Source organism: Saimiri boliviensis, chromosome 9 (genome assembly GCF_048565385.1).
Source record: "Saimiri boliviensis isolate mSaiBol1 chromosome 9, mSaiBol1.pri, whole genome shotgun sequence".
Classification (NCBI taxonomy): domain Eukaryota; kingdom Metazoa; phylum Chordata; class Mammalia; order Primates; family Cebidae; genus Saimiri; species Saimiri boliviensis.
The window spans coordinates 75,880,571-75,906,894 of NC_133457.1; the positions used below are offsets into that span (position 1 = coordinate 75,880,571).

The 26,324-nt window shown below is 55.1% G+C and overlaps 2 protein-coding genes across 3 annotated transcripts; both read left to right on the top strand.

Moving 5' to 3' along the window:
• Positions 1-1,704: 1,704 nt before the first annotated feature.
• NKX2-2 (NK2 homeobox 2) lies at positions 1,705-12,526 on the top strand. Of its 2 annotated transcripts, XM_074406173.1 has the most exons (3): positions 1,705-1,790; positions 9,380-10,079; positions 10,987-12,526. In XM_074406173.1, exons 2-3 carry the CDS (start codon positions 9,821-9,823, stop codon positions 11,547-11,549), a joined length of 822 nt encoding a protein of 273 aa, XP_074262274.1. In that variant the 5' UTR covers positions 1,705-1,790; positions 9,380-9,820; the 3' UTR covers positions 11,550-12,526. The 2 variants fall into 2 exon arrangements, with proteins under 2 accessions (XP_074262274.1, XP_003933200.3); XM_003933151.4 differs by lacking the exon at positions 1,705-1,790 and having other exon boundaries at positions 8,609-10,079.
• Positions 12,527-12,585: 59 nt separating this feature from the next.
• LOC141585553 (uncharacterized) lies at positions 12,586-23,974 on the top strand. The gene is made up of 5 exons (XM_074405393.1): positions 12,586-12,753; positions 13,174-13,359; positions 14,291-14,450; positions 16,875-21,063; positions 21,136-23,974. Exons 1-4 carry the CDS (start codon positions 12,586-12,588, stop codon positions 17,807-17,809), a joined length of 1,449 nt encoding a protein of 482 aa, XP_074261494.1. The 3' UTR covers positions 17,810-21,063; positions 21,136-23,974.
• The last annotated feature ends 2,350 nt before the right edge of the window (positions 23,975-26,324 follow it).

A 26,324-nucleotide genomic window follows, 5' to 3' on the forward strand; every position in this document is an offset into this window, starting at 1 on the left:
GAAACAAATCCCAGAGGCTGCCTCTAATCCTGGACAGGTGGCATTTTGGCACAAGCGCACTGAAATCACTTCCCTCCTGGGCTGCAGAGGTGAAATCCCTTTCCCGGGAAGACGGACAACCCTCAACCTGAAGAGGGGATCGTGCTGGGGGAGGAGCCTGGAGCGGGGCAAGCGGTCCGTGACCTCCCGCGAAGTCGTGCTGTCGGCCTTGGATCCGCGTATCTAGTGTAAACGCGGTTTCACACATAAATTACGTGCCACATCTGGTCCTTTGGTTTTATGGCGTCTTAGCGACCGAGCAATTTATAGATGGCGACCTTGTTAACCAGTAGTCCGGGCTCGCCAGGAGCTGCGGAGTCCAAGGCTCTGCTGGGGGCAAAGGAGGGGCGAGGGTCGGGAGAGACTTGGGGTCCCAGATCTCCAGCTCAGAGAGGCGTTCCAGAGAGGGAACCTACTCGCGTGTTTGGGGGCGGGGGTGGGCCGAGGCAGGGGTGGAAGCCCCCTCCCTGCAAAGCCGGCCATGTGGCAGCTGAAAGAGTCATCGAAGCCCAAGTGTGTTTGCGCTCATACCCAATTTATTACCGCTGAACATATGGCCAATATTTTGACTCACGTCAGTCCGGCAAGGAAAACAAACAGGGCGCGCGGCGCGGGGGAGCGGCCCCCTCCCCTGGGACCGCGCAGTGGCCGCGGGGCCGGAGCTGGGAGGGTGGGGCCGCCGGGACGGGAGCCTGAAGCCGGGAGCCGGGAGCCGGGAGCCCGGAGCCGGGAGGGGGAGTGCTCGCCGGCCGCGCCTTGCCACTGCCCGAGCGCCCGCGACTCAGCCGCCGCCCGCGGCTCGGGATAAAGAGCGGCCGGGACCTGCGCGTTAGCTGAGCCGAGGCTCCAGCGGCGCAGCCGCGCTCCAGGTGAGCCTGCAGCTCGCGCGCGTTTCCGGTGGACGCGGGATGGGGGTGGCGCGGGGCACCCGGCCGAGCCCGGGAGCCGCAGTGGAGCCCGACTGTGGCGGTGGAGGAAGCCCAGTGTCGCCCTCGCTGCCAGGCGCGGACTGTCTGGTCCTCCTGCCGCAGACGCCCGGCGCGGGAACGCGCTCTGGGCACGGTCCGCGCGGCCCACCAGCGGAGAGGGGTCTCGGGGCACAGCCGTCCCCGCCGACTGGCGCCGGGGCTCCGGTTCTCGGTGGACCCGGGTTGCGCGCCCCTCCTTCTCTCCGGTCCTGACTTGGCTCGGTCCCCAAGCTACGTAGTCCGGACGCAGCAGGTGGGAAAGTGCCAGGCCTCCGAAGTTCTCCCCGACTTCGCGGTTCACGGCTGGGGTGGAGAGCACTCGAGGACTAGCAGGGCCCCTCTGTCGCACCTGCAGTCAGGAAAAAGTTTTACCTGCCCCCGAGGCCAGGTGCTCCAGCTGCCGCGCACTTTCCAGTGCGGTAAGGGAAAGCGGGACTGTCTCTGGGGCTGGGAAGGTGCGGGGCTGGAAGGCGGAGGAGGAGGGAGGGAAGCAGAGCCCGCGGCGGTCCCCTCCTGCCGGGAGCCGTGCGGTCCCCTGAGCCCCGCCCGGGACGGCGCGCGTTGGGGGAAGGGCGCAGAGCGAGGGGGGTCCGGGTAGGTGGAGGACTAGATAAAGACGCGCCTTGAAATGCGGCGGGGCTGTCGCTGCCGCGCTAGGAGTGAGAGGCGGAGCGGGCGCGCGGAGCGCCTGGCCAACTCCCTCCCCATCGCCCAGGGCCGGCTGCGCCTCGGCTGGCGGGGCCGCGGTGAGGAAGGGGCGGCCGCTGCACCCACCTCCGCCGGGTAAGTCGCCCCCTGTGCATCGCGTGGGGCTCGGGATCTGGGATTGAGACAGAGGCAGAGTCCCGAAGGTAATTTGGAGGCCGTGCCCAGTGGAGACAGAGGCTTCTCCTCAGGCGTAACTGGAACGTGAGGGGACTGTGGTGATGAGCAGAAGGGCAAGAGTCGGGAGTCGCAGACAGGAGGAACCGGGGCTGAGGGCCGGTGCTGTGAACCGAGGTCTCTGGACAGGCGACTGAAGCCTGGAGTTTGGTAGGCGATTTTCGCCCGGGCCGCGCCAGGCGCCAGACAGTTCTCGTTTGTGTCAGTAGAGATCGCCAGAGGATCAGAAATGAACCTTGGTGGGGTTCTTGTCTCCGAGGGGCGCCCCCTCCGCCCCAACCTCCTCCCACAACACACACGCACACACTACCCGGAGGCCCTTTGGATCGCCTCTGGCGCCTTCTCGACTTTGGTGGCTCTTGGGGGTGGAAAGGGGGCGTTGCGTCTAGGGGAGGATTGTGGGCCTCTGGTGCCCACACTGAAGAGAGAAAGACAGAGCCCTAGGATCCCCTTCTCTGTGCGCAAGGGCCCGAGGGTGCGTTCCTGCCCCTCCCGAACCAAGCCCTTAGCTCGAGCTAAGAGCGTGCCTTCCCCGCGCCACCGACGTCTACTTTTCCCATCGGCCCGCCCGGCCCAGCTTTACGTGCCAAATGCTAACCCGTTAGGAGAGCGGCTGGTTTTCCAAAGTCTTGTGGTAATGATTTTGTCACGTGTTAAGAAGTAAATTCAGATAAGAAAGTGCTTTCAGCGTGTTTCCTAGAGAAACCCAAATCTCCCGTATTGAAATCGCCCTCATCCGGGGAAGGTCGGGCTTGGCTGAAAGAACGTTCCTGAAGGCAACACTGACGATTCGTAATCTCATTGTAACATATTTAATCATTAGAGCAGCGCGAACGAATAAAGGGAAGGGGTTCGCCCGGGGGGACATGGCGTTTGGTTCCCCAATAAACCCATGATAATGGATTGGCTAGGACAGGCTCGTTTGGCCCGAGGGGGGCTTAAAGCTACGTTTTTAAATAAAATATTGGAGGGAGGCCGGTTCCATTTTGTAGCGCGCCTGGAGCTACAGTTCGTGTTCAATTTAACACCCATGAAAGTTAAACGGCTTTCCCTCCTTTTATTTTATTGGATGCATTTTTAAAGATCTCATTAAAGTGCATTTATCAAAGTCCTAACATATGCCCGCAGGGTCTCATGCCCACACAATGAGGCTGATTAATAGGAAGACAAATACTAATTCCTATTACTATTTACATCCTCGGGAGATATTTGCCCCTTTTTTGGTGGGAAGGAGGCAGATAATTGAGAGTGTTGTATATTTTGCCTTGAAAAAAGAATAGGGAGAAGGGAGCTCACCTAAAATCCTTCCTCCTGAACCCACGGAATTAATCGCAGGGGGACTCCAGGCTCCAGGTCCGAGGATCAGTTCTCTGCGTGGCTTCAATGGAGTTCCTGCCACTCTGGAGGAAGGGGATGGGGATTTTCCCCCAGACACAGAATCTGAACTCAGTCTCAGTCTCTGGGCCTGGAGAACTTATCTACCCAAGGCCTTTTTAGTTGACTTGGGAGGATTGTCCACCTGAGAGGCATCCACTCATTTTTCCCCTCCTGGGCCAATTTAAAGAGTTAATATAATATGGACCAGAGGAGGGGGAAACTCACCTTAGACTTGAACCCAAAGCAGGTTGAGATTTCCTTTCCTTTCACACTAATGCCCACTTTCTGGTCCACCTGTCCAATGGCTGTGAGTCTCTCCTGCCAGAGATCTGCCAGCCACAGTCTGGCCTCTTCAAAGATGCAGGCTAACACAGCTTTAGGCCTCCGCAACTAGAGGCTCCACTCCGCCACCCCACAGACAGAAGGGATTTCCTGCTACCCTGTTTCCTTCTCCAAAGGCAGACGGCAAGGGCAATTGGAGCTGGGACTGACTTTCATTTTCTGGTTAAGAAAGGTCCCAGCACCGGCTAGTATTCCTGGGGTACATTCCCCGATTTCTTTCATCCAGGACATGAGAGCTGACACCCCTGCTTCCTGCAACCCCTGCTCCTGCACTGGACGGTGAGGCTGAAGTGGGGCTGTTTTGAAGATGCCATCCTTAAGGTGAAGTCTTTATCGCCACACTCAGGGACCAGACTGGGTGACATTTTCCTTTCTCATTGATTTCAAGTGCATGCCACGCTCTGAGTCTCCAACCCGAGATAAAATAAACCTTCCCCGTCCGGCTAAACCTTTGTGTCCGCGCCGTTAATCCTTGCTGGAGCAGGAAGGTGCAACGTGCTTTGTTTCCGGAGTGAATGAAGACAAACGCTTGCACCTTGGCGCTAACCAGACAATAAACTAATCCACTTGAAGGTTGTTATCTGAGATGGGATGTGCGGGGGGCGGGAGGGGGGGGGTTCTCAGAGCTCAGCCACATACTGTACCGGGAAAGGAGTTTCTTTTCAACCCTTTTTCATTCCAAAAAAAAAAGACGAAGAAATGAAATGAAGTCAAACAAATTAGTGTTTCCAAATAAAGGGAAAAGACCTTGTGTTTATAATGATTGGAAGCGCTTTTGTGGGTGAGGGCTGTGAGGGGTGCCGCCTAGGGCTGCTGAAGCTTTGGGCTCCTCAAGGTCGCCCCCTCTTTAGAGCAGGCCCCAAGACCGCAGCCCCCACCTCGGAAGACTTTTTCTGCCCTTCATTCCCCTGGAAGACAGGAGACAGGTACCCTGCAAGCTTTCACCATCGGCTTGAACCGGGAAGGATGCGAACACAGGCGGCCTCCCAAGAGGCCCCCGTTGCCCAGAACAGAGATGGGGGAAGGGACTGGATGCCGTCCACTGAGCCCAAGAGAGGCTCCCCTCCGTGGGGAGAGCCGAGGCCTCGCCTGCTCTCCTGTATCTTCCTTTCTTGCCTGTTTTGCTGTTGTTTAGGGCGCACCAGCCGCCCCCCAACAGGGGGCGTACCGCTGAGGCGTGGGAGGGCAGCAGCCGGGAACCCGGGGTGCCTCTGGGCGGCCCCCGTGCCCCGGAGCGCAGAAAAGGCGCTCGTATTTGAGCTACCTGGGAAAGTAAACAGGTAAACACTGGGCCGACTTAGAGGGCCACTTGTCCTGGAGTGGGGCCACTTAGCCTGTGTACATTCGCCTCGCCTCCCGGGCCTCCGGCGATTGTTCCGCCTTCCTGCGCCCGCACCAGCCGCCTGAGCCCGAACTCAATCCGTCGCAGAACCCAGAGCAACAGAACAAGCGAGGCGCCCCTCGAGCCTCCGGGGGCACAGGTGCTCTTCCTCCCCTCCCCCGCCTTCTCCCCTGCCTGGGACTCTCAATGCGTCCATTCTCAACCTAGGAAGAATGAATAGAGCTAGAGATGGGTACGGAACCTGAAGCCTCAATGCGAATAAAGATGGCGTTGGGGTTCCAGCTGTTCAGGTGACCCCAGCAGGGGTACACGGTGTTCGTGACGCTAAGGAGACGCAAAGCAAATCTCCTCCGGCCTGGGGCACGCTGAGTTCAGAACTTCCAGCACCCGCCTCAACTTCCTACCCAAGCACGCAGCAGAACGAGGCATCTTGCAGAGCGCCTATGAGGTCTCCAGACCACTGCAGCTGAGCCCAAAGCTCAAGCCCAAACTTGACGGAACGGAGGACATTGAACTCTTGGGTGCAAGATGGTACCTGGAAAGAATTTCCTAAGGAATGCCGAGTGGCGGAGACGAGTGGAGGTGAAACTGGTGCTGGCAGACACTGGCAGGGTGGAGATGGTGGGCAGTGACTGAAGGACTCTCCGGAGGGGGAAGGGAGCGGGGCAGGGCCTCTCAGTATTCGGGGTGTGCGGGAACGCAGGGAACGGAAGCTTCCGGGTTCTAAAAGGCCACGCTGTGGCGCTCGCCGGGAGGCCTCTTGGGGAGTCCTCAGGATGCAATCACCTGTTTAATTGGGGCGGAAGAGGTGCATTGGGCGCCTTGGCCTCCAGGCTCTTTGGGCGCAAACGGGGCCCAAGAAATTGAGGAGACGCTGGACTGTGCTCTGGGCACCGGACTTGCCCTGGCCGCCAGCTGGGCCTGCGCGGGCCTCCAGGCGTCCACAGGCCGCTCCTGGGGGACTTGTATTTTATGATCTTCCACTAACAAGCCCAGTTTCTCCCCTTCAATTACGGCCTCCCAGCGGTCTCCTTGCGCCTTTTCATTTGCAAATGTTAACACTCCGGAAACGGACGCGGGAACCACTCGGGCAACGAAGTGATGGGGAAATGGAGTCTCGAGGTCCCGGGAGAGACTGAACGCTGTGGACCCGGCAGCACCGATCGCGGAAGAGGCAAGGCCGAAGCTCTCTCCAGTTCCCTCCCTCCCTGCTCAGCTGCCCCCAGGTCAGGGGAAAGAAAAACTGGAAGACTCGCTGGGGTGAGCTGTAGGAGGGCCCGAAGTCCAGGCGGTGGCCTGCAAAGGCAGGGGAAGCGGGCGCCTCAGGTGCTCCGGGAAGAGGACACCGTGAGCTGAGACACAGAAGGATTCGGCTGATCATTAGGGCCAAGGGGCAGGCGCAAGGGCAAAACCGGGCTTTGAGAAATGGGCGCCAAGAGAAGGAGCCTATAGCAGCACTCCCTCCCTATGATTAATTCCAGGAGCCAGGATTCCCCTAGGAAAGCAATCCTCTTTCAGGTGCTCTGTGGACCTTGCAGGCTCCCACGATTGAGGGGAGGGGACTTGATCAATAGCAGCGGTGCTGATTTAGATCCTGGGAAGAAAGGCCCACTATGCTGGCGAAGGGGGAGAGAAGTTGGGAACTACATGGAACTTCAGCGGGGTGGTTCCCAGCTGAAGAAATGAACGTGCTGTGGAAGGCCTCTGCCGGCATCCCCCACCTAAGGTGGCTGTGGGGATGTGCTAGAAAGGACACTTCCTGCCAAAGACCCCTTTGCCACCCCATCCAAGAATTTGCCTGGCCCAACCGGGCTCTATTCTGGATCCCCATCCTGGAGGCCGCTCTGGTCCCCAAGAGAGCCTCCACCCCCTTAGGACCGAGGAATAAGAGGAGGAACAAAAGGAGTGTCTTTGCTGCAACGCTTGGGTAGAGGAACTTTTTTTCTCACCAGTTATTTATTTAACAGCTGAGTAACAATGGCAGCGGCAGGCCCACCCCCCGCCCCTGGATCCAAACTCGGCTCTTCCCGGACTCCTGGAGAACCAACTTCCCTCCTCCGACGGGGCAGAGCGAGGAGCTCCCACGTGAAAGGAGGGGGGAGGCTGAGAAAGACAGAGACTAAAAAGCGAGGAAAAAAGAAAAAAAAAAAAAAAAAAGCACTAAAAGTAATGGGTTCGAGAAACACGATTCAAACCAGTTTTTAATTCTTGCAGGGAAAAAAGGGGGGAAAGAGAGGGGGAAAGAGAAAAGAAAAAGTAGGAGGAGAAAGAGGAATCGGGGAGCGTCGACATGAAGGGGTTTCCTTAATATTGTGGACGGATTCAGAAATGAATGAAGAGATAGTCCATTGAAAAGGGTTGAATGCCATGACAACTAGGAACAACCTTAGATTTATTCCAAACAGTTAGGACACATTGAAAGAGAGCGTCAATCATGTATTATTTCGCCACTGAAATAAATGCAAAAACCGAGCCGGGACAAAGGCTTCCAACGGGAGCGGGACATTTGTCTACATTTCGCTCATTGTCCGCAGCTTAGCAATCGGTTTGTATTTGTGTTTGCCCGGGTCCGACCACCCAGGACGCGCCGACGAGGGGCTCACTCTAACCTGGGCCATTGTCACCCACGTCACATACTGGGGGCGAGGCAGCAAGGGCTGCAGAAAGCCGCAGAGCGGCTCGGGGAGAGGCGCCCTCACCCGGCGCTGGCAACCCGGGGGCAGCGGGGGCGCGGCGGCGGCCACGGCAGCTGCGCGCGAGGAGGACCCGGCGCCCGTGCGGTCAGCTTGGCCGGCGCCAAGGCGGCCCAGGCTGTGGGAAGACCAGACCTGGACCCTTCAGGGTCGGCCTTCTGTGCCCTCCCCGCCCCCAGACAAAGCTGCCTGCTGACGCTCCTCCGGGGCGAACGAGCATCAGGTAGCCAATATACCCCACAACACACAAAAATTTTCTTTAACTGATGGAGGGCCATAGTCTTTTCCAACCCCAGCGCCGAGGAGGAGGTGCAATCCCGGGAAAGTTCAGTTCCCAGAGCGGAGAGTGGTTGGAAACTTCACACTAACCTGACTTAACCTGGAAACGTGGAGCGCGTACTCCGAACGCGCCCAGGGCGTTCAAAAGGAGACCACACTAAAGAACTCGCACGGGAGAAAAAAAACTGGGGAGAAAACGCAGTGGCGTCGGGCCGCCCAGCGACCCCCCTTCCCCGCAGCTTTCTGGGTCCTCACCCAGGCTGGAGAAACAACCCTCCCCCCCTCCACCCGCCCCCCAATCCTGCCCCGCTGCCTTCACTCTGCTCCACCTCTAGTCGGAGGCTGGAGACAGAGAGGGCAAGAGAGAGAGGGATAATAGAGCGCAGGAAAGAGCGGGGCCGTCTGCCCTTTCCTCCACACGAGGAAAGCGGCCCGCGGAGACCAGAGGCAGCAGGGCCGGGGTCCGACCCCAGCTGAAGTTGGAGCTCCCCACTCTAACCCCGCCCTCCCCGGGACCGCCCGCAAAGCAGAAAGTGAACTGTGCGTCCTCCTCGGCCGCCAAGAGGTGGAGGCGGGGGCTTGGGGGTGGGAGGTGGGGGGGAGGCGGAGTGAAGGAAATAAATGAGTCTTTAGCAAATAAAGGGTGGCTGGAGGGGGGCGGGTCGCTTGGTGGTGGCTCCGGCCGGCCGAGAGCGGAGCTCTCTCCTGGGTTTCGGGCTCTCTCGCGGTTAACTGGAATCAATTACTTGCCTTGTCATTTCTAGCACTCATCCTTAAGCCTCAACCAAAATATTGACCTAGGAGGCTTACAGAAGTTGGGCTCTTGCCATTTGAACCGGATCTTGTTTAGGGAACCACCAGCGATGGAAAGGAGAGATTTCCGCAGCTCGGCCTTCGCCCCCTCCCCCTTTTCCATAGGCTCCACAAATCGCCAATTTTCCGGCTTGCCGGGGGTGGGCACGCGGGGGCAGGGAGGTAGGAACCAGTGAATGTTAAAGAGGGTTTTTTTCCCTTCTCTTGGTTTCTGTTTTGTTTTCTCTTCTCCTCCTCCCCACCCCCACCTTTTTTAAGATGCAATTTGTTAAAACGGCCCTTTCAAGTGTGTGGACTCGCGAGCGACGCGGTGGCCCTTTGTATGTAAATACTGGGTTAAAAAAAAAAAAAAAAAAGGCTCGCCCCGTCTTTGCAATTAATTGACACGTTACACCTCTTATCTTGCTCTAGAGGGCCGTTGGCTGGGAGCGCGGAGCTCCCCAAAACCCACAATTTCACATCTGCAAATACTGTCTTCATCCACTTGACTCCCAAGACCCGCCCACACGTGGCCAACCTTTGCGTTTTTAATATCTCTTCCCCCTTTTTTTTCCACCCTTCTCCCGCTCCCTCTCTCGCTCCCCCTCCCTCCCTCTTTCTTTCCCTCCCTCCCTCTCTTTCTCCCCCTCTCCCCCCCTCCCCAGGTTCGTGAGTGGAGCCCAGCCTTATATGGACTGATCGCTCGGGCAATGGCCCATTTTTTCCTCGCCACCAGCCGCCACCGCGCGCCGAGCGGCCGCCGGAGCCCGAGCTGACGCCGCCTTGGCACCCCTCCTGGAGTTACAAACTAAGGCCGGGGCCCGCGGCGCTCGGCGCGCAGGCAGCCCAGCTCCCTACGTTCATTTCCGCGTGTTTTCAAAGAAGACAGAGGCACTGGGTTGGGCTTCATTTTTTTCCTCCCCATCCCCAGTTTCTTTCCCTTTTTAAAAATAATAATTATACCAATAATTAAAGCCAATTCCCTCCTCCCCTCCCCCAGTCCCTTCCCCCAACTCCCCCCTCCCCCGCCCGCCCGGGCTGGGGAGCGCCACAAATTGACCTAGTGAAGCTACAACTTTGCGACACAAATTTTGGGGTCTCGAACCATGTCGCTGACCAACACAAAGACGGGGTTTTCGGTCAAGGACATCTTAGACCTGCCGGACACCAACGATGAGGAGGGCTCTGTGGCCGAAGGGCCGGAGGAAGAGAACGAGGGGCCCGAGCCCACTAAGAGGGCCGGGCCGCTGGGGCAGGGAGCCCTAGACGCGGTGCAGAGCCTGCCCCTGAAGAACCCCTTCTACGACAGCAGCGACAACCCATACACGCGCTGGCTGGCCAGCACCGAGGGCCTCCAGTACTCCCGTAAGTAGCGAAACTTGGCTGCCGAGGCCGTGATAGCCTCGATTCCTGCGGCCACAACTCGGGCTGGACACTGAGAATGAAAGGGGAAGGGGCCATGTAAGCCCAGACCACCTCACACGGATCCCTAGAAAGATTTTTAACACTTGTATGTATAGGACATCCTCTGCCCTCCTCTTCAAGCCCCTTTAGTTCTGGGAAAGGACTTGGTCTCCGAGATTTTTTTCAACGCGAGAAATTAAGGAGAAAGAGGGAGAAGGGCTATACCTCCCAGGGGCTGGTATATGTCAACCGGGACTGAGGGCTCCAGCCGGACCCCCAACTCCAGCCGCTGGGAGGGACTGGAGGTAGCCAGCGAGCCTCGTTCGGTACGGGTGGAGGGTGGGGAGGCTTCGGGTGGCCCGGGTATAAATAGCTCACCCTGCCCCCTGCGCGATCATAGAGGACGCTTTGTGCGGTGCAGGGGGTGTCTAGAAAACCCGAAAGCAGAAACCAAAGCCCCCAAAAACCTGCCTTAAATGGTCGAGGAGATCAATGCTGGGATTGTGGGGTTTTTCTTTTAAAAATCTGCCCACGTCTCTCCCGAGAGGAAACCGCTTAAGGGGGCCGGAGCCCTTAACCCGCAATGATCTTTGGTGCTCCACTCCCCCCAAATTCTCACCCACACTATGGGAGCCCCTAGAAACGCAAACCCCAGCCCCCTCTCCTGCCGATTTCCCTCTTTACCCTGGGAGGCCTAGACGTCTTCGTCAGGCGTGGAGCTAGTCAGGGGTCACAGCAACGGCAGCCTGGTTGGGCTGCCAGGCGCGGAGGGCCAGGGGCACTCGAAGGATCTGGGATGCTCCGAGTCCGGTGCAGGCTGAGCGCGGCCTCCAGGCGCCTGACGCGCTTCTTTCTCCCCCTCCCCCAGTGCACGGTCTGGCAGCCGGCGCGCCCCCTCAGGACTCAAGCTCCAAGTCCCCGGAACCCTCGGCCGACGAGTCACCGGACAATGACAAGGAGACCCCGGGCGGCGGGGGGGATGCTGGCAAGAAACGGAAGCGGCGGGTGCTTTTCTCCAAGGCGCAGACCTATGAGCTGGAGCGGCGCTTTCGGCAGCAGCGTTACCTGTCCGCGCCAGAGCGCGAGCACCTGGCCAGCCTCATCCGCCTCACGCCCACGCAGGTCAAGATCTGGTTCCAGAACCACCGCTACAAGATGAAGCGCGCCCGGGCGGAGAAAGGTATGGAGGTGACGCCCCTGCCCTCGCCGCGCCGGGTGGCGGTGCCCGTCTTGGTCAGGGACGGCAAACCATGCCACGCGCTCAAAGCCCAGGACTTGGCAGCCGCCACCTTCCAGGCAGGCATCCCCTTTTCGGCCTACAGCGCGCAGTCGCTGCAGCACATGCAGTACAATGCCCAGTACAGCTCCGCCAGCACCCCTCAGTACCCGACAGCACACCCCCTGGTCCAGGCCCAGCAGTGGACTTGGTGAGCACCACCCCAACCAGACTCGCGCACCAGGCCCAGGCCCCACCCCGGCGGCGGCGGCGGCGGCGGCGGCGGCGGCGGCGGCGAGGAGGCCTCCGGTCCTCATGGTGGTTATCATTATTATTATTATAAATATTATTATGGAGTCGAGTTGACTCTCGGCTCCCTCAGGGAGGCGCCGGGAGGTTGCCTGCGTCTCCTTGGAGTGGCAGATTCCACCCACCCAGCTCTGCCCAAGCCTCTCCTTCTGAACCTTTGGAGAGGGCTGAACTCTACGCCGTGTTTACAGAACGTTTGCGCAACTTCGCTTCTTTGCCTCTCCCCGGGGGGACCAAACCGTCCCAGCGTTCATGTCGCCACTTGAAAACCAGAAAAAGACCGATCCCCCACCCCTGCTTTCGTGAATTTTGTAAAATATGTTTGTGTGAGTAGAGATATTGTCAGCTGTCTTCTAAAGCAAGTGGAGAACACTTTAAAAATATAGAGAATTACTTCCTTTTTTAAAAAAAAATAAGAAAATACTAAATATTTATGGCCATGTAAACGTTCTGACAACTGGTGGCAGATTTCGCTTTTCGTTGTAAATATCGGTGGTGATTGTTGCCAAAATGACCTTCAGGATGGGCCTGTTTCCCTTCTGGGTCCAGCTCCTTTCTTTGTGGTTTGTTTGGGTTTGGTTATATTTGCGTTTTCCCCTGCTTTCTTCCTTTCTCTTTTAATTTTATTCACTGCAAACATTTCTCAAATATGGAAAAGAAAACCGTGTAGGTAGGGAGCCCCCTGCCCCATCCTCCGGGCCTTGAACCCCGAACTTGGAGCTCAGCGGTTCGGCGCGGTTTCCCCGAGAGCGCCGGGCGCTGAAAGCTTTCCATTTTTTAAATAAGAATTTTAATAAAAATCCTGTGTTTAAAAAAACAAAATGCCCGGCCCTCCCGTTTGTCCGACTTCGCCGGGCTGGAGGCCTGGGGCTGGGAGCGGGACCCGGCCGCCCGAGGGGCTCCCACCGGCGGTTCCTCTTGGGCGGGGAGGCCGGGGGCACCATGGCCCTGGGGCGGGCGGGGCTCCTGGTGCAGGCCCCTCCGACCACAGGCTGCACCCAGCGCCTAGGATTGCGGCAGGAGCGGGAACGCTGGGCCTCCGAGCCGTCTGCCCGAAGCCCAGGGTCGCCCACTCTCTCCCCACCGGCCTCTCTTCTGGCCTCGCACGCTGTCTGAACCCCGGGCGGCAGCGTCCGGCTTCGGAAGGAAAAGTGACTTAGGGAGCCGCAAAGGCGAGGAGAGCAAACCCCCCTCGCTGCCCAAATCTACGAGTGGCTCCTTCAGCCTGAGAAGCTGTTGAAGCCACTACACTCGATGACTTTCACTTTGTTGCGTTTGACTTACCTCACGCTAAGAAAGTGTGGGTGGGAGTCTGAGGTTAAGACTGGCTGCTTTCTCGCCACCCCTTTTCAAAATCTGCAGGCTGTTGCCGGCCTAGGAGACCGCTAAGGCCGAGGGTGGGAGCGGTCAGGGCGCTCTAGGCTTTGGCTTGGCGGGGTGGGAGGAGTGGAGGGGGGGGGTGGTACGCGGGGTCCTGGGCCCGGGGGAGGGAGGGGGCACTGCCGCCCTCTCTGGGCCCTTTGGCCCCAGGGAGCCAGGGAGCGAGAGTCTTTGGCAATCCCAGCAAACCGTGCCTACCCCTTCCCTTCCTCTCCCATCCTTTCCGGGCTTTCTGGCCTCTCCCGGGGGACTGGATCCCCGGCCTCCTCCCCTCCAACGTTCGGCGGTGTGCGGTTCCCCCAAGTCACCCCCTTGGGCGTTGGACTGGGTGGATTGGTAGGAAATAGAGGTTTGAGGGTGAGGTGGGCGCCCAGGAAGGAAAGTGGGCACACAGCCCCCTGCTCGCCCGGGAAGGGCGTATCTATCTTTTCATTGGGGAACTGATTCCGTCCCACCCTTGTCGCTGGGGGCAGATCTCCTTGGCGGATGCTGGCGCACACTTGGCCACGCGGGGGAGTGTCTCAGGGGTCCTGGCGAACTAGAGGGTGAGCCTTTTTTCTCTGGTTTCTGAAAATAGTAGGGGCTCTGTAGCTCAGAGCCCAGCGGGTGCTTCCATACGCGAAAGTCGGCGCATTTGGAAATCGTATCTATTCTCTCCGAAGCTGCACCGTCAAGGCTGGGGGGGTGGGGTGGCAGTGAGGAGCAGGCAAAGGGAGCTGTCCCAGATGACTTTCTCGCTCCCTCTAGTTGATGATCAGGTTTAATTCAATATCTAAAGCAAACATGATTATCCGTGCGACCAAATCTGCGCGTCAATAGCACTCAGCACAGGAGCCCAGGGACGCGATGACACTTAGTCCCGCGTTCCACGCCAGCCCTGGATAATTGAGGGCTCGGGAGTCTTTCTAATATCCTGGTAAAGGTCCTTTCCCGTCTCCAGGCTTATCCTCGGGGAAAGGGCAGTTTTTCTAAATGTTAAAAGGTCTCTCTTTGTTCTCCACACTAGCTTGGCAATGTTTGGGGGCTTATGTCTTGCTGTTTGTAAAGGCCAACGAATTTCTCCCAAATAGTTTGTTGTGCAATAATTGAATGCTCAGCGTGCCCGGGTACTAACCACCCCCACATCCACTTGCAACTTCCCCTAACCCCAACATCCTCTGGGAAGAAAGGTGGGGGTTTCCAGTCTCTTGGAGTGGAGTTGTCAGAAGGCCTGAGGCAATTTTGACTGTTCCAGGCCCCAGGGTTTCCAGGGTGAAAATGATCACAGGAGAACCCCAGGTTTCCAGAGAGGAAGGGGGAAGCGTGGAAGGTCCTCACTCTGGAAGGCTTCCACCACTTGCTCATTGAGGACACATTTGGAGCGGTGGTCAGGACCGCGGGCCTGCAATCTGGGTGTGCACTCCTGCGGCCGGCCGGGAGCCGGGGAGGTGGGCCCGGCGCCCGCCTCTCTCTGTCCTCAGGTCCCCATGGAGTCAATAAAAGCGCCTGCAGAGCCCTGTGTGGCCCTAACCCGAGCGCCCTGGGAGCGCACCCGGCGCGGGGTCCGCTTCAGCAGTCTATCTTAGCCCAATCTACAGCGGGCGGTACAAAACCGCACAATGGGAAAGCTGGGAGCCGGAGATGTTAGAGGCGTGCATATTAAAAAGGGACAGAGAAAGGATCGCGGAGACAGAGAGAGGGGAAGAGAGAGAAAGGGCCCGCCCCCCACCCCTCGCCCCACCCCGCACCATTCAGCGCGCTTATCGCGGGCAGTGAATCCCGGAGTCAGGCAGAAGTCTCCTTGGGGTTTTGTTGGGCCTGTCACTGGGTCCCTTTGTCATCCGCGGGCTCCATGCTGGATTCCATATGGCCAGCTGGGCCGAGGGAGCGCGAGGAGGGATCCGCACAAAACCTAAATTGTGTCCGGCTTTCAAACCCTGTATTGTTGTCTGTGAAAGGAAGACGCATTAAAAATTCGTGCTATATCTATTGGGGAGGAGGCTGGAGGAGGGGAGAAAAAGCCACCCCTGTCTTTGATGGCTTCGGAGGGCGCTGGCCCCGCCTAGGCCCTGTGACACTGAAAGCTAGATCTCTCTCATTCTCTCTCTCTCTCTCTCTCTCTCTCTCTCTCTCTCTCTCTCTCTATCTCTATCTCTCTCTGACACACACACACACACACACACACACACACACACACACATAATCTCTCTCCTGTCATAATCTCTCTCTCTCATAATCTCTCTGTCTCATAATCTCTCTCTACTTTCTATAGTCTCTCTTTCTCTCATAATCTCCCTCTCTCTCTTCTTCTCTTCTCTCTCCTTGACTCTAACGCTGGGACGGGAGTCAGCGAACCTGCACCTTCAGGGTTTGAGCTCACTTGTGCGCACTTTGCTCGCTCCTGTGTGTGTATCAAGAAACTTCTGCCTAGGAGCTCTGCGCCGTCGGACAGTCCTAGAACTCCGGAGGCAACTCAGGGTACCCAGAGACCCAACCGACCCGTCCCGAAGGCCCCGCGATCGGAGCCACCTTTCCACTCACCAGGAGAAAGGTTTTGAGAGGCCAAGGGCGCCTCTCAGTCCGGGGCCCAGCTAGACTTGAGCTGCAGCCGGTTCCAAGGCGACTTGCCCCCAGCCAGGCCACTTGGTTAGGTAACCAACCCCAAAGAGCTAAAGATGGCGCGTTCATTTGAATTATGCGCGGGGATCCATCCCACTGGCTTCTTGGTGCGATGGGAAACCACTTCCCAGAACTTTTTCCAACAGCGTCTCTCCCCATGCTGGAAAAGGGAGATACTTCCTCTTTATTTTTCAACGTCTCCTGTATCGTGTGCTTACAAAATTCAGCACCAGGGAGACACAGCAGGGCTTCCAAGGAATTTGCCCATTTTTTGCCTCCTCTAAGCGGTCCAAGTTGGCGCGAGGCAGTCGGAAATAATTTGGGTCATGCTTTCTCCCCTGCAACTGCCAGGTCAAAACTCCCATAAGCAATCCCCAAATAAACAATATGTACTAAGCAAAAATAGTTTATGCTGAGCTCCGTGGAAATATAAAATGGAACCCAGTTATGTTCCCCACAAAGTCACTCAACCCTTAATGAACAGAACTGAGCTGGTGGAAATTCCGACCAATGGGAAAACTGGATGCGCCCCCTTTCCTATTTAGCACAACGGTCATATTTAGTAGAATCAGATAATTTGGTACGAGTGGAAGCCCCCCTTCTCAACGTTCCCCACCTCAGACAGGGAAATAACTTATTTCCTTACCTATTGACTGTTTGGCTTAGTTGAGACCTGGTGTGGATTTCTCGAGCCTTTTCAAGAGCCTGGTCATTGAAAAGCTAATCCAATATTTACCAAGCATAAGGACAGTTCTCAGACGTATTTATTAAGGCCCATCGCTAAGTGATTACTTGGACTGAAGACAAAGGCCAGGGGAGGGGGCGTCTAGGCGCACCAGATCCTGCCCCTGTGGGCTGTCCCCACCCAGAACCAGGAAGCCAGGAGCAAGCCTGTGCAGTGCTGATGTTCCCCTCCCGGTGTTAAGTGGCGGGCGGATTAGATACTGTGCTGGGCGGTATTTCAGGAAATATGTACTTGTGGCTTCCTGAGAGGCCAGGCGCAGTGACACTCTAAACCGTGTCGATATATCATCTTTTATCCAGGATCTGCAAATAAACCCCTGATCCTCCCGCGCATTATAGCCGCCGTTATCTTGCCAAGGAAGCGATCTGAGTTTTATTGCTTTCACCAACGCCCCAAGACAGACAGACATAGACAGACAGACAGACACACACACACACACACACACACACTCCCCTCTCGCACTCTGATTTTTAAAGGCTCTATTTTTTTCCCATCGTTATTAATAAAGAGGGGAATAGGCCTCAGCGCCGCCAACCGAGCGAGTGGGGAAATGCGGGCCCGCGCGCGGATCCCGCGTCCGCCCCACGCCCTGCCACTGGCCCGAGAACCGAGCGTGTGCCTCGCGCTGCCGCCGCCAGGAGGCGCCCGAGCCCCGCGCTCCCGAGCGTCTCTGCGCGCCCGGCCCTGCCCAGCCCAGGAGGCAGCTGCGCATCCGCGGCAGCGCGGCCCCGGTCGGAGCCGGGTGAGGGCCAGGAGGCGGCGGCGGCTCGAAATCCTGGGGAGAGCCGCGAGTCAGACGGCGGCGGGTGCGCGGCTGCCTGGGAGGTGCGAGTGGACCTGCCCTCGGCTGTGGCTTTCCCGCCGTGCCCCTCCTCCACGTGCGTGCCGCCGCCCGTCCCCGCCCCGGTTTCCATAGCGTTTAGGCACAGACCACAGCCGACTGGCCCAGGCGCCAGGGCGCGCGGTCTCCACGATCTCAGGGCCCCTGGCGGCGTCGGCCCGGCGGTGGACGCGGGAAGGCGGTGCTGCGAGGAGGGCCGGGGAGTGGGCACCCGCGTGGGGAGGCGGCCGGGGGAGCGCGGGAGTGATGCGGAGGAGGGACCCGGTTTGGGTGCAGGTTTGCGGGACGGTGGTTCTGGGAAGGAAAGACCCTCGCCTCCCGCCCGCCCTGGATGTGGGTCCTGCCCAGCTCCTGCGGTTCCCCGCCTGGGAGCGGGGCAGGGCCACCGTCCAGCCGCCAGGGGGAGACGCCGCGCCAGCCCCGACCGTGGGGTCCGGCCTGGGAGGCAAGAACCCCTCCCACCCAGCAGAGCACCCAGGGCAACTCCCCACTCAGTGCTGAGGACTCAGCTAGGGTGCGGGGGTGTCCGGGAATGGAAAGGACACGAGGGTGTGGGCGCCTCTCGCCTGGTGCCTTGTGCCTTTCCGGGAGGCTGGGCGTAGGGCAGCGGGTAGGGGACAAGGGAGTGACATTCCTCAGGGCCCTCCCCCCAACAAAAGTCGGCTCTGCAGTTCCAGCGTGATTCGTTGTTGGGGGGCACCGCTTCGCATCAAATGTATCGTGGCTCCAAACACTGACCCCTTTACTTTCCGAAGCCCCCGCTTCAAACCCAGCTGGCGGTGGGCGGGTGAGGGCGTCTGCAGTATCCAGGCTTTCCGCGGGGCGGCGCGGTTGGATAAGAAAAGGCTTCCCGGCTGAGCAGCGGCGCGCAGCTCCGACTCGTGCGGGATTCGAGATGTCCCCGTGAGGTGTCCTCTACACCAGGGCTGCATTCCCCAAATGATGAAAACTCTCTGCGCTGGTACTTGGCGCCTGGAGTGCGATGAAGAGGCTAAAGGTATCCAGGCTGCTGATGTGACATGCGTGTAACTGTCACCCTATGCAGGACGTGGAACACTCCCACCACCCCAAAATGTTCCCTTCTAATGGAATAACGTGTTCTGTCCTAACAAAAGAATAGCTCAATACTTACAGGTATCAACTGAAAGCTGCAGATGAAAAATCCTGTCCTCCCTTTGTTGTTTGTGGTATTTTTACCTTTCTTCATAAAATGGTACAAAGAAAGCCCAGGTCGCTGACCCCAGCCTCTCTCGCACCTGAAGACAATGATCATCACTGCTCCCACAGGGCAGGCGCCTTCTCCCTGCTTCTCATTGTCTAATCAGATCATCATAGCCAAGCTGTCCTTCTGCAGAGGAGCCTGTTTCAGAGAAGTTAAGCACCTGATCTCATAATCGAGCCAGTGTTCTGATAAAAGCATCCTGGGAGCAGAAGTGGGTTCTACCAGGGCACCCTCTCCTATTCCAGAATAATGGGCAGGGGTGAGGGAGGACAAAGATACCCTCCCACTCTACAGAAGGCAGTTGGGTGACTTCTCCACTGGGTGGGTTCTGCCAGCTCTTCTCTGGCAACCAGTGCCCAGGTCCCAGCCTGGGTGGTGAGGGCTGGGCCAACCCCTTGGCATCCTCGGGGAAGCCTGCACACCAGCACCTCCACTGGGTGTCAGGTGGCCATCCCAGCCAGCACATGTCCCCAGAGAACTGAGGGGGAGTAGCCTGGGGGTCCACCTGAGGGGAACACTCTGGAACCTGTTCTCACTCCTGGGTCTGGGCTTTCCATGATCTTGATGGCATGAGCAACTTCTCTCTCCCCCCAGGATGATAAGGGGTATAAGAAAAATTGATCTTTAAATTGCCAAATGATCTTACGACTGTAATTAAATGATTACTTTTTTATCTAATGTGAGGAAAGATAAAAGAAGCTAACATGTTCTTTTGGGTATAGTGTTTCCCTAATCTGAGAGATTTGCAAGTTTTTTGTTTTTTTTTTTTTTAAAGGATCTCACTCTGACACCCAGGCTGTAGTGCAGCGACGCTGTCATAGCTCATTGCAGCCTTGAACTCCTGGGCTCAAAAGAGCTTCCTGCCTCAGCCGTCCCAAGAGCTGGGACCACAGGCATGCACCATGCCCAGCTATTTTTTATTTTTGTGTAGCAGTGTGGTCTCACTATCTTTCCCAGGGTGGTCTCAAACTCCGGGCCTCAAGCTACCACCTGGGCCTCCAACAGCACTGGGATTACAAATTTGAACCACTGTGCTCAACCACAAGAATTATTAAGTATGTGCTTCCAGGTCTCTCCATGTTTCTTTAACTCTGCAAGCTACAAAATAAAAGAGTTGCCTCACCAGCCTCTGTAGGGGAAGGTGAATTGTGTGGAATTGGTATAAAATGAAGGATAGTGAGATGTAGAAGGTAAAACAAAAGGAATCAGCTTTTTGTGTCTGTGACGGAGGATCTGATACTTGATGGTCTGATCACAAGGCACCTCTCAGAAATCTCCAGTCCTTCTCACCCAGTGAGCAGCCAGCTGCTTGAGCAGAGAGAGCCATGACTGGAACTCCTGCTCTGTGACTGGGGAGGAGGCCGAGCTTGTGCAGGGTGCAGCTGCTGCCCACAGCCCTGGCGCACTCCCTGCCTGGAGGCCAAGCACAAGGCTGCTGGGCCCCTTAGACAGGTGGCTAGTGCTGAGGAGTTCATGGTCTTCACCCAGTTTCAGGGGGAAGTTGCAGGATATACAGCCCAGCTTCCTGGCTCTGGGTGGAACAACCCCAAGACATGTGTGCCCTTTCCCACAGGCCCCCAGTGGGACTGAGCCCTAGTTGCCTTTAGCCGCAGTCTGCTCATTACCACTTCCTGTGCTCATTTTTTTCCCTTTACTTTCTCATTTTTCCATTTCCTTGTTGGTCTCAATTAATTACTTGCACATGAATCTTTGCCTCAGGGTCTACATCTGGGGAACCCAAAGGCATAGACACTTGGGCTCTTCCTCTGCCTTTATCCTAGACCTAGCATTGGTCTCCAGAGGTCACTCAGGACTTAATGGCCCATCTTTAGTGGCCTCTTTCCCCATGTTTACACACCTTTCTGGGCTAAGCAGGGTTTTTTGGTGGCAGGAAGGCAGTTAGCATGGGGAACTATATAGCGAGGCACATGGAGACTGAACAGCAGCTGGCCCGTCGCTCTGGTTCCTCGTGGCCAAGCCTGGGACGCACAGCTGCCCTTGTGCAGGTCCAGAACCATGGCTCTTCTTCCCTCAGGAGCCATCCTCAAAGCCAGTGACTTTGTCTTTTCCCATCACAAAGGAGCTCCCAGAATGTGGCAGGCGCCCTTCCTAGAGGGAGAATTTGACTGGGTCGGGGAGGCACCTCTGGTTTGCAGAGACGCCAGTGGTCAGGTTCGGTGTCCAAAACACCGGAGGGGCAAGTGGGTTCTTGAAAGTCCAGCCCACATGGTTACCTTTGACTTGGACACTCAAGGCACAGGGACACATGACACAGGCACAGGGTGTGACAACTGTGTGCAGAAAGAGCCACTCTCATTCCTCAGAAAAGCCTGTGGAGGTGGAGTGGCTAGGCCATGTGCCCCAAACTTCATGTTGAAGTCCTAACCCCTATGTTAAAATGGGACCATTTTTAGAGTTAGGGCCTTTAAAGAGCTAAGTGGTTACAGTGAAGTCATGAGGCAGGCCCTACTTCAGTGTGACTGGTGTCCTTGTAAGAAAACAGGGTTCAGACACACAGAGGGGAGAGCACGTGCGGACGTGGGGAGGAGATGCCAGCTGCAAGCCAAGGAGAGAGACCTCAGAAGAAACCAGCCCTCCCGACACCTTGATCCTTGACTTCCAGCTTCCAGAATTGTAAGAAAATACATTTCTGTTGTTTAAGCCACCTGGTGTTAGGGTTCTATCTTGAATTTCTCTCTGCTTTAGACTTTTCTCTTTTGTTTTTCGGTCTAAGTGCTACTGAGAAGTGCAGAGAAGGTGGAGCGCAGGCCCCTAGAGACAGGATGGAACGAAACTTGCAGTACGTGTCTGCCTCCTGCTCCACACGTGCTCTCGGTGCCCACTGGTCCATCTCACTGCTGACTGGCATCCTGAAGAAGCGGGCAGACTGCACAGGGGCAGCTGTTTCCTCCAAAGGTGCAACATGGTGCATGAAGTCCTCAGACGGGAATGCATCCAGGCACTTGAGCTCAAACATACAGTTCTGTTCTAAGACATCACAGGTGAAAAAATCCACAAAGGTGAGCTTTCCCCCTGGAGACCATGAGGATTTCCTCAGGAACAAGGAGAAATGTTGCAGCTGCCCGGGTTGCAGTTCCAGGTATGGAGCCTTCCATGTTTTATGGTCAGGGTCATGATGGAGCTGTTTCCGCTGCAGGCAGGATCCACCATGTTGTTCTCCCTGATGCCTGCTGGCACCTCGCCTTCTTCAGTCTCACCACTCTGAAACAGCATGCTTGCGAGCACCGTGGGATGATCCGGACGTCCAGGATTGTGGACAGTCCTGTTCTTCCTGTCTGTGAGGTGGGCAGATTGGGAACGTCCAGGTCTAGCTTGAATTTCACATCCAGCCATTGGCTGCCACCATGGTCAGGGACTCCTGCACATGGACGGCCGTTTCCCTTCCCAGGAGCAGGCAGGTGGCCAGCAGCCCCAGAACACCCTGGACACCTGTCTCCGTAGGCTTGGATGACATGGTGATGCTCTCTGTGCCTTTGAGGATGGTGCCCTAGGTCTTTGTATAGTAAATCCACCTTGTCCTCTCCAGTTGAAACAGCCGTTTTCCAAATTCCAATCTGATGAAATCCTATTCTTCTCTCATGTTTCTCTAGGCCTCCTGTGGACTCCCAGGATGTGAAGTCGGCATTCCCTTGAGCCTTTTGGGAACATATAAGCACATTGCCCAAAGTCCACCTAACTCCAGGTGTATCCTGTAGAACTAGCATTCTAATTCCCAATTTTAAAGATCTTACAGGACACAGGGTGTGTGTAAAAAGCCTGCTGCAAACCAGAGCGCTTGATTTGAGTGTTAATGAGATGGAGGAAAGAAGCTGTGAGTGCAGATGATGAATCCCGAAGTGAGTGACTCCAGCGCCAAAGGTGTTCTTCACACAGAGAGAATGACTACCCAGGGAAGGAGCTTAGACTCCGCTGGACAAGCCCTGAGGGGACAGCCGTGTCCCAGTCTGGCCAGGAGGGTTTGGCTCTCTGGGCATGTGCCTCGTGGCTGCTTGACTCTCCTCCGGCCGAATTCTGGACAGGTGAGTTGCGCTCATTCTTGCCTCCCCAAGGCCTAGATCAGAGTTCTTCAAGCTTTGGGTTGCAAACAAATCACCTGGGATTTTCACAAAATGCAGATTCGTGTTCAGCAGCCCTGGCGTTCCGCATTTCTCACGAGCTCCACAGGCTGCTGACGCCGTTGGGACACGACCACACTTTGGGTGGCAAGGGCTTGGCAAGCAACGCCAGGTATCACCTTAGAGACGGCCTGCTATCGCACTGTCAGTAGGTAGCTGCCACGGTGACAGCCATTCCAGAGCAAGGGGGCAGAACCTTTTGAAAACGGTCCTTGAATCATTTGGGAAATAACCCATATGAATAAAAAGTAATCAAAAAATATGTTGGCTATTAGCGCCAGAGGAACTGTTAGCAATATTTTGTGATGACTCCCTCCATGAGTTTTCCAGATGAGGGAACTGACAAAGCCGGGCAGCCTGTGGCTGAAAAGCGAGACGCTCAGCGAGGTCTCCCTGCCGCACTCCCGTTCACTTCCACAGTGATACCCTGCTGAGATGCACAGGAAATGTTGAATGTAACTGTCTTTAAAATTAAGACCGTGACTGTCCTGAACATTTACAAAGCACGAACTATGAGAAAAAGGCCTGTACCAGAAATCAGGAGATGGCTTTGGTCCACGTGCAACCTTGGACAAGTTAGTTACTTAACGGTGTCTTCTGAGCCTGTTTCCTCACTGGTTACTGAAAAAAAAAAAAAAAAAGAAAGAAAGAAAAGAAAAAAGGCTATGCCTGCCCTTCCTAATTCAAAGGGCATAGCCGGGAGGTAGGTAGTTAATGTGCTGAACCACTTCAAAACGGTGGAGCTGAACTCAGGTGGGAACACTGTCACACACACACACCTTTTCATTACAAGGATGTTGGTGGGCTGAGGGAGGTGGAGAGAGGCCGGAGGATGGGAGGCAAAGGTGTGGGCTGGCGGGGCAGGGGAAGGAGGAAGCCAGAGAGACAGGCCCAGGCTAGGCTCCGAAGTCAGCAGGTGAACGAGGTGGAGAACGAGCAGCACACTCTCTGTGGATATTTGCAGGGATGGAGATGTACCGCGTCTGTGCTCTCCAACGTGGCAGCCACTGGCCACATGTGACTGTCAAGCACTGGATATGTAGCTAGTGTGACTGAGGAACTGATTTTTAATTTTTTAAAATTGTTTGTTATTAATTTCCGTTTAAATAGCCACGTGTCCAGTGGCTCCTGTAGCAAAGATCTAGATCATTTGTTTGAAGCAGTAAAAGGAGAAGTGTGAATCCCCTCTTCTTAGCATCACTGCAATTAATCACCATTCACAGCTCTTCAGCCGCTCTGTGGAACCTCAGCCCACTCTGAAATGAACAGCCACAGTGGCAGGGGTCACTGAATGGGCTGGGAGTGGCAACGAAGATCCACCTCTTCACACAATCTCTACGCCCTCAATCAAAAATGCCTCAGGCTGTGTAAAATTCCATAAATAATAAAGAGATTTTTTTTTAAAATGAGCCTTGATTGATTCCTTACTATATATCTGTCTGGACTTGGGGTGGGGGGAGGCCAAGGGGGGGCTGAAAGCACTCAGAAATGGCCATTACTGCTAGCTGGAGGGAAGAATGAAGCCACCTTCCAGAGGTTCTTAACCCTTTGTGCCCCAGGGGCCACTTTGCCAGGCTAAAGAATTCTATAGAACCCTTCTCAGAAGAATGAGTTTAGGTTATAAAGTAAATTAGACTAAGATATAATTCTACCCCTTGGGAATGAGGGACTGCAGATTAAGGACTCTGACCCTAAGAAGAGTGATGGAGTCCCTTTGCTTAGGCACCCCCGCCCCTCCCCCACCAGCTGCCTTTTGTGCCAACCCTGGAAGAGTCGGGGAGAGGACCAACCAGGACTTCTCCCTTTCTTGGGAGATGTGCCGTGGAAGGCAGAGGACGGCTCTCTGTGTCAGAGTACCTGTGGTCGCCGTGGGCTGTGACATGGTGAGACAACAGAAGGCAGAAGGAACCGTATTGGAGGAACAGTATTGGAGGTAGCATTTTGGTCTTAATGGACATGTAGGCTGGGTGAGGGGCTAAGAGATGGGCTGCAGCGTTTGCTCTTACGTTAACTCTTCCCCACTCCCTTCTCACTCCTTTCTGTGAACATAATGGCATTTCATAAAATTTGGGATACTGTCAGCAACAGGAGAAAATAATTTAGCAAGGCAAATTGAAATACCACTCTTGATGCAAACACCCTTTTAAAGTTTACCACATTGATCCTGTGCAATTAGAAAAAGGCATTATGAACACTGCTGTCCAGCACCTTCCCCAGACGCCCTGGGTGACATGAAAGAAGCTCCAGCGGAGACTTGTCTGGTCAGGCCGGAGAGGCTGCCTGTGCAGGGGCTGCCGAAACAATGACCGACCTGGGTTAATTAATCAAATGAGGCAGTGGATGAAAATCCCTGTTGCAGCCTTAATCCAGAGGGTTCACATGCAGAGCCCCACAGCATAGACAAGGCGATCCACACTTGTCTGAACCCTTACTGTTAATGAGTATAAAGTTGGAAGATCATGTTCTGATTTGAGTTCAGCTATGTAGCTGAAAAGTATGAGGAGACAATACTAAAGACTGCTTTAATAAAAATACCAGAACAAAAAACTGATAATGTTATATGTAACGGGAAGTTATCCATTCTTATATTATTTTTACTTTTTGTTTCTCCAACATTTATAATTTATACATTTATGCCACAAAATAACCTTCACGAATTCTGATAAGGCTGGGCTTAAAACCAAATTTATTTCTTTAAACATTCTAATACCCCATCAGTTTAAAAGGTTCTTCAGATTTTACAAGGCATGAAAGTTATTCAAATAGAATTTGGATTAATATTTTAATGACTGCCTAGTAATGGAATGAAGCTATTCATTCATCGTGGCATATACTAAAAACATACTTTTGCATTTAATATCAATATTTTAGAGATCTCTGCTGAAAATTTCAGTGAAATCTGTTTCTGAAATGTATGATGGGCCATTTCCCTTTCATAAAAGTAACACAATATACCATACCATTTTGTACACAATAAAACTCTTAATAAGCATTAAAAATATGTGTCCTTTCTGAAGTAAATAAACAATATAAATGCAGTGCGAATAACCACCAGGATTAAAAGCAGTCTCTGAGGAGTGCGATGAGGCCATTTAAACTGCTCATTTTGTGCCTCCTACATTGTTTGAATGTCTATTTCTACATCCAAAACTCCAACAATAATGATGAACAAGAATAGCTAAACATGTATCTTTTCAAACAGTTAATCAGAAAAATAAAAGGCAGTGATTTGAGACATAAAATTCTGAAACTATTCCAGATGACTTTTTAATTTGAACAAAAATTCCTGCCTTTTGTATCAGACTTCAGAAAATAAAGGATATTACTAAGCAAAACCTACCCAACTTTTAAAAATTGGATTATTTGCTGGGCACTGTGACTCATGCCTATAATCCCAGCACTTTGGGAGGCCAAGGCAAGTGGATCACCTGAGGTCAGGAGTTTGAGACCAGCCTGGCCAACATGGTAAAACCCCGTTTCTACTAAAAATACAAAATTTAGCCAGATGTGGTGACGCATGCCTGTAATCCCAGTTACCCGGGAGGCTGAGGCAGGAGAATTGCTTAAACCCTGGAGGCGGTGATTGCAGTGAGCTGACATCACACCACTGCATTCCAGCCTGGGCCACAGACAGAGCAAGACTCCCTCTCAAAAAAAAAAAAAAGATTATTTATTCTTAACAATGCCAAACTCACTAAAGACCACCCAATAATTGATTATACTCTTGAAAAATTGCAGTTTGCACTATTTAGATGAAAT

Bases quoted from the DNA above. Each gene is read 5' to 3' on its own strand.
- NKX2-2 (XM_074406173.1), top strand. From the start codon at position 9,821: ATGTCGCTGACCAACACAAAGACGGGGTTTTCGGTCAAGGACATCTTA. The intron at 10,080-10,986 runs GTAAGTAGCGAA...CCCCTCCCCCAG, and splicing joins CGAGGGCCTCCAGTACTCCC to TGCACGGTCTGGCAGCCGGC.
- LOC141585553 (XM_074405393.1), top strand. From the start codon at position 12,586: ATGGCCCTGGGGCGGGCGGGGCTCCTGGTGCAGGCCCCTCCGACCACA. The intron at 12,754-13,173 runs GTCTGAACCCCG...CTTTGGCCCCAG, and splicing joins CTCTTCTGGCCTCGCACGCT to GGAGCCAGGGAGCGAGAGTC. The intron at 13,360-14,290 runs GTAGGAAATAGA...AAATGATCACAG, and splicing joins GCGTTGGACTGGGTGGATTG to GAGAACCCCAGGTTTCCAGA.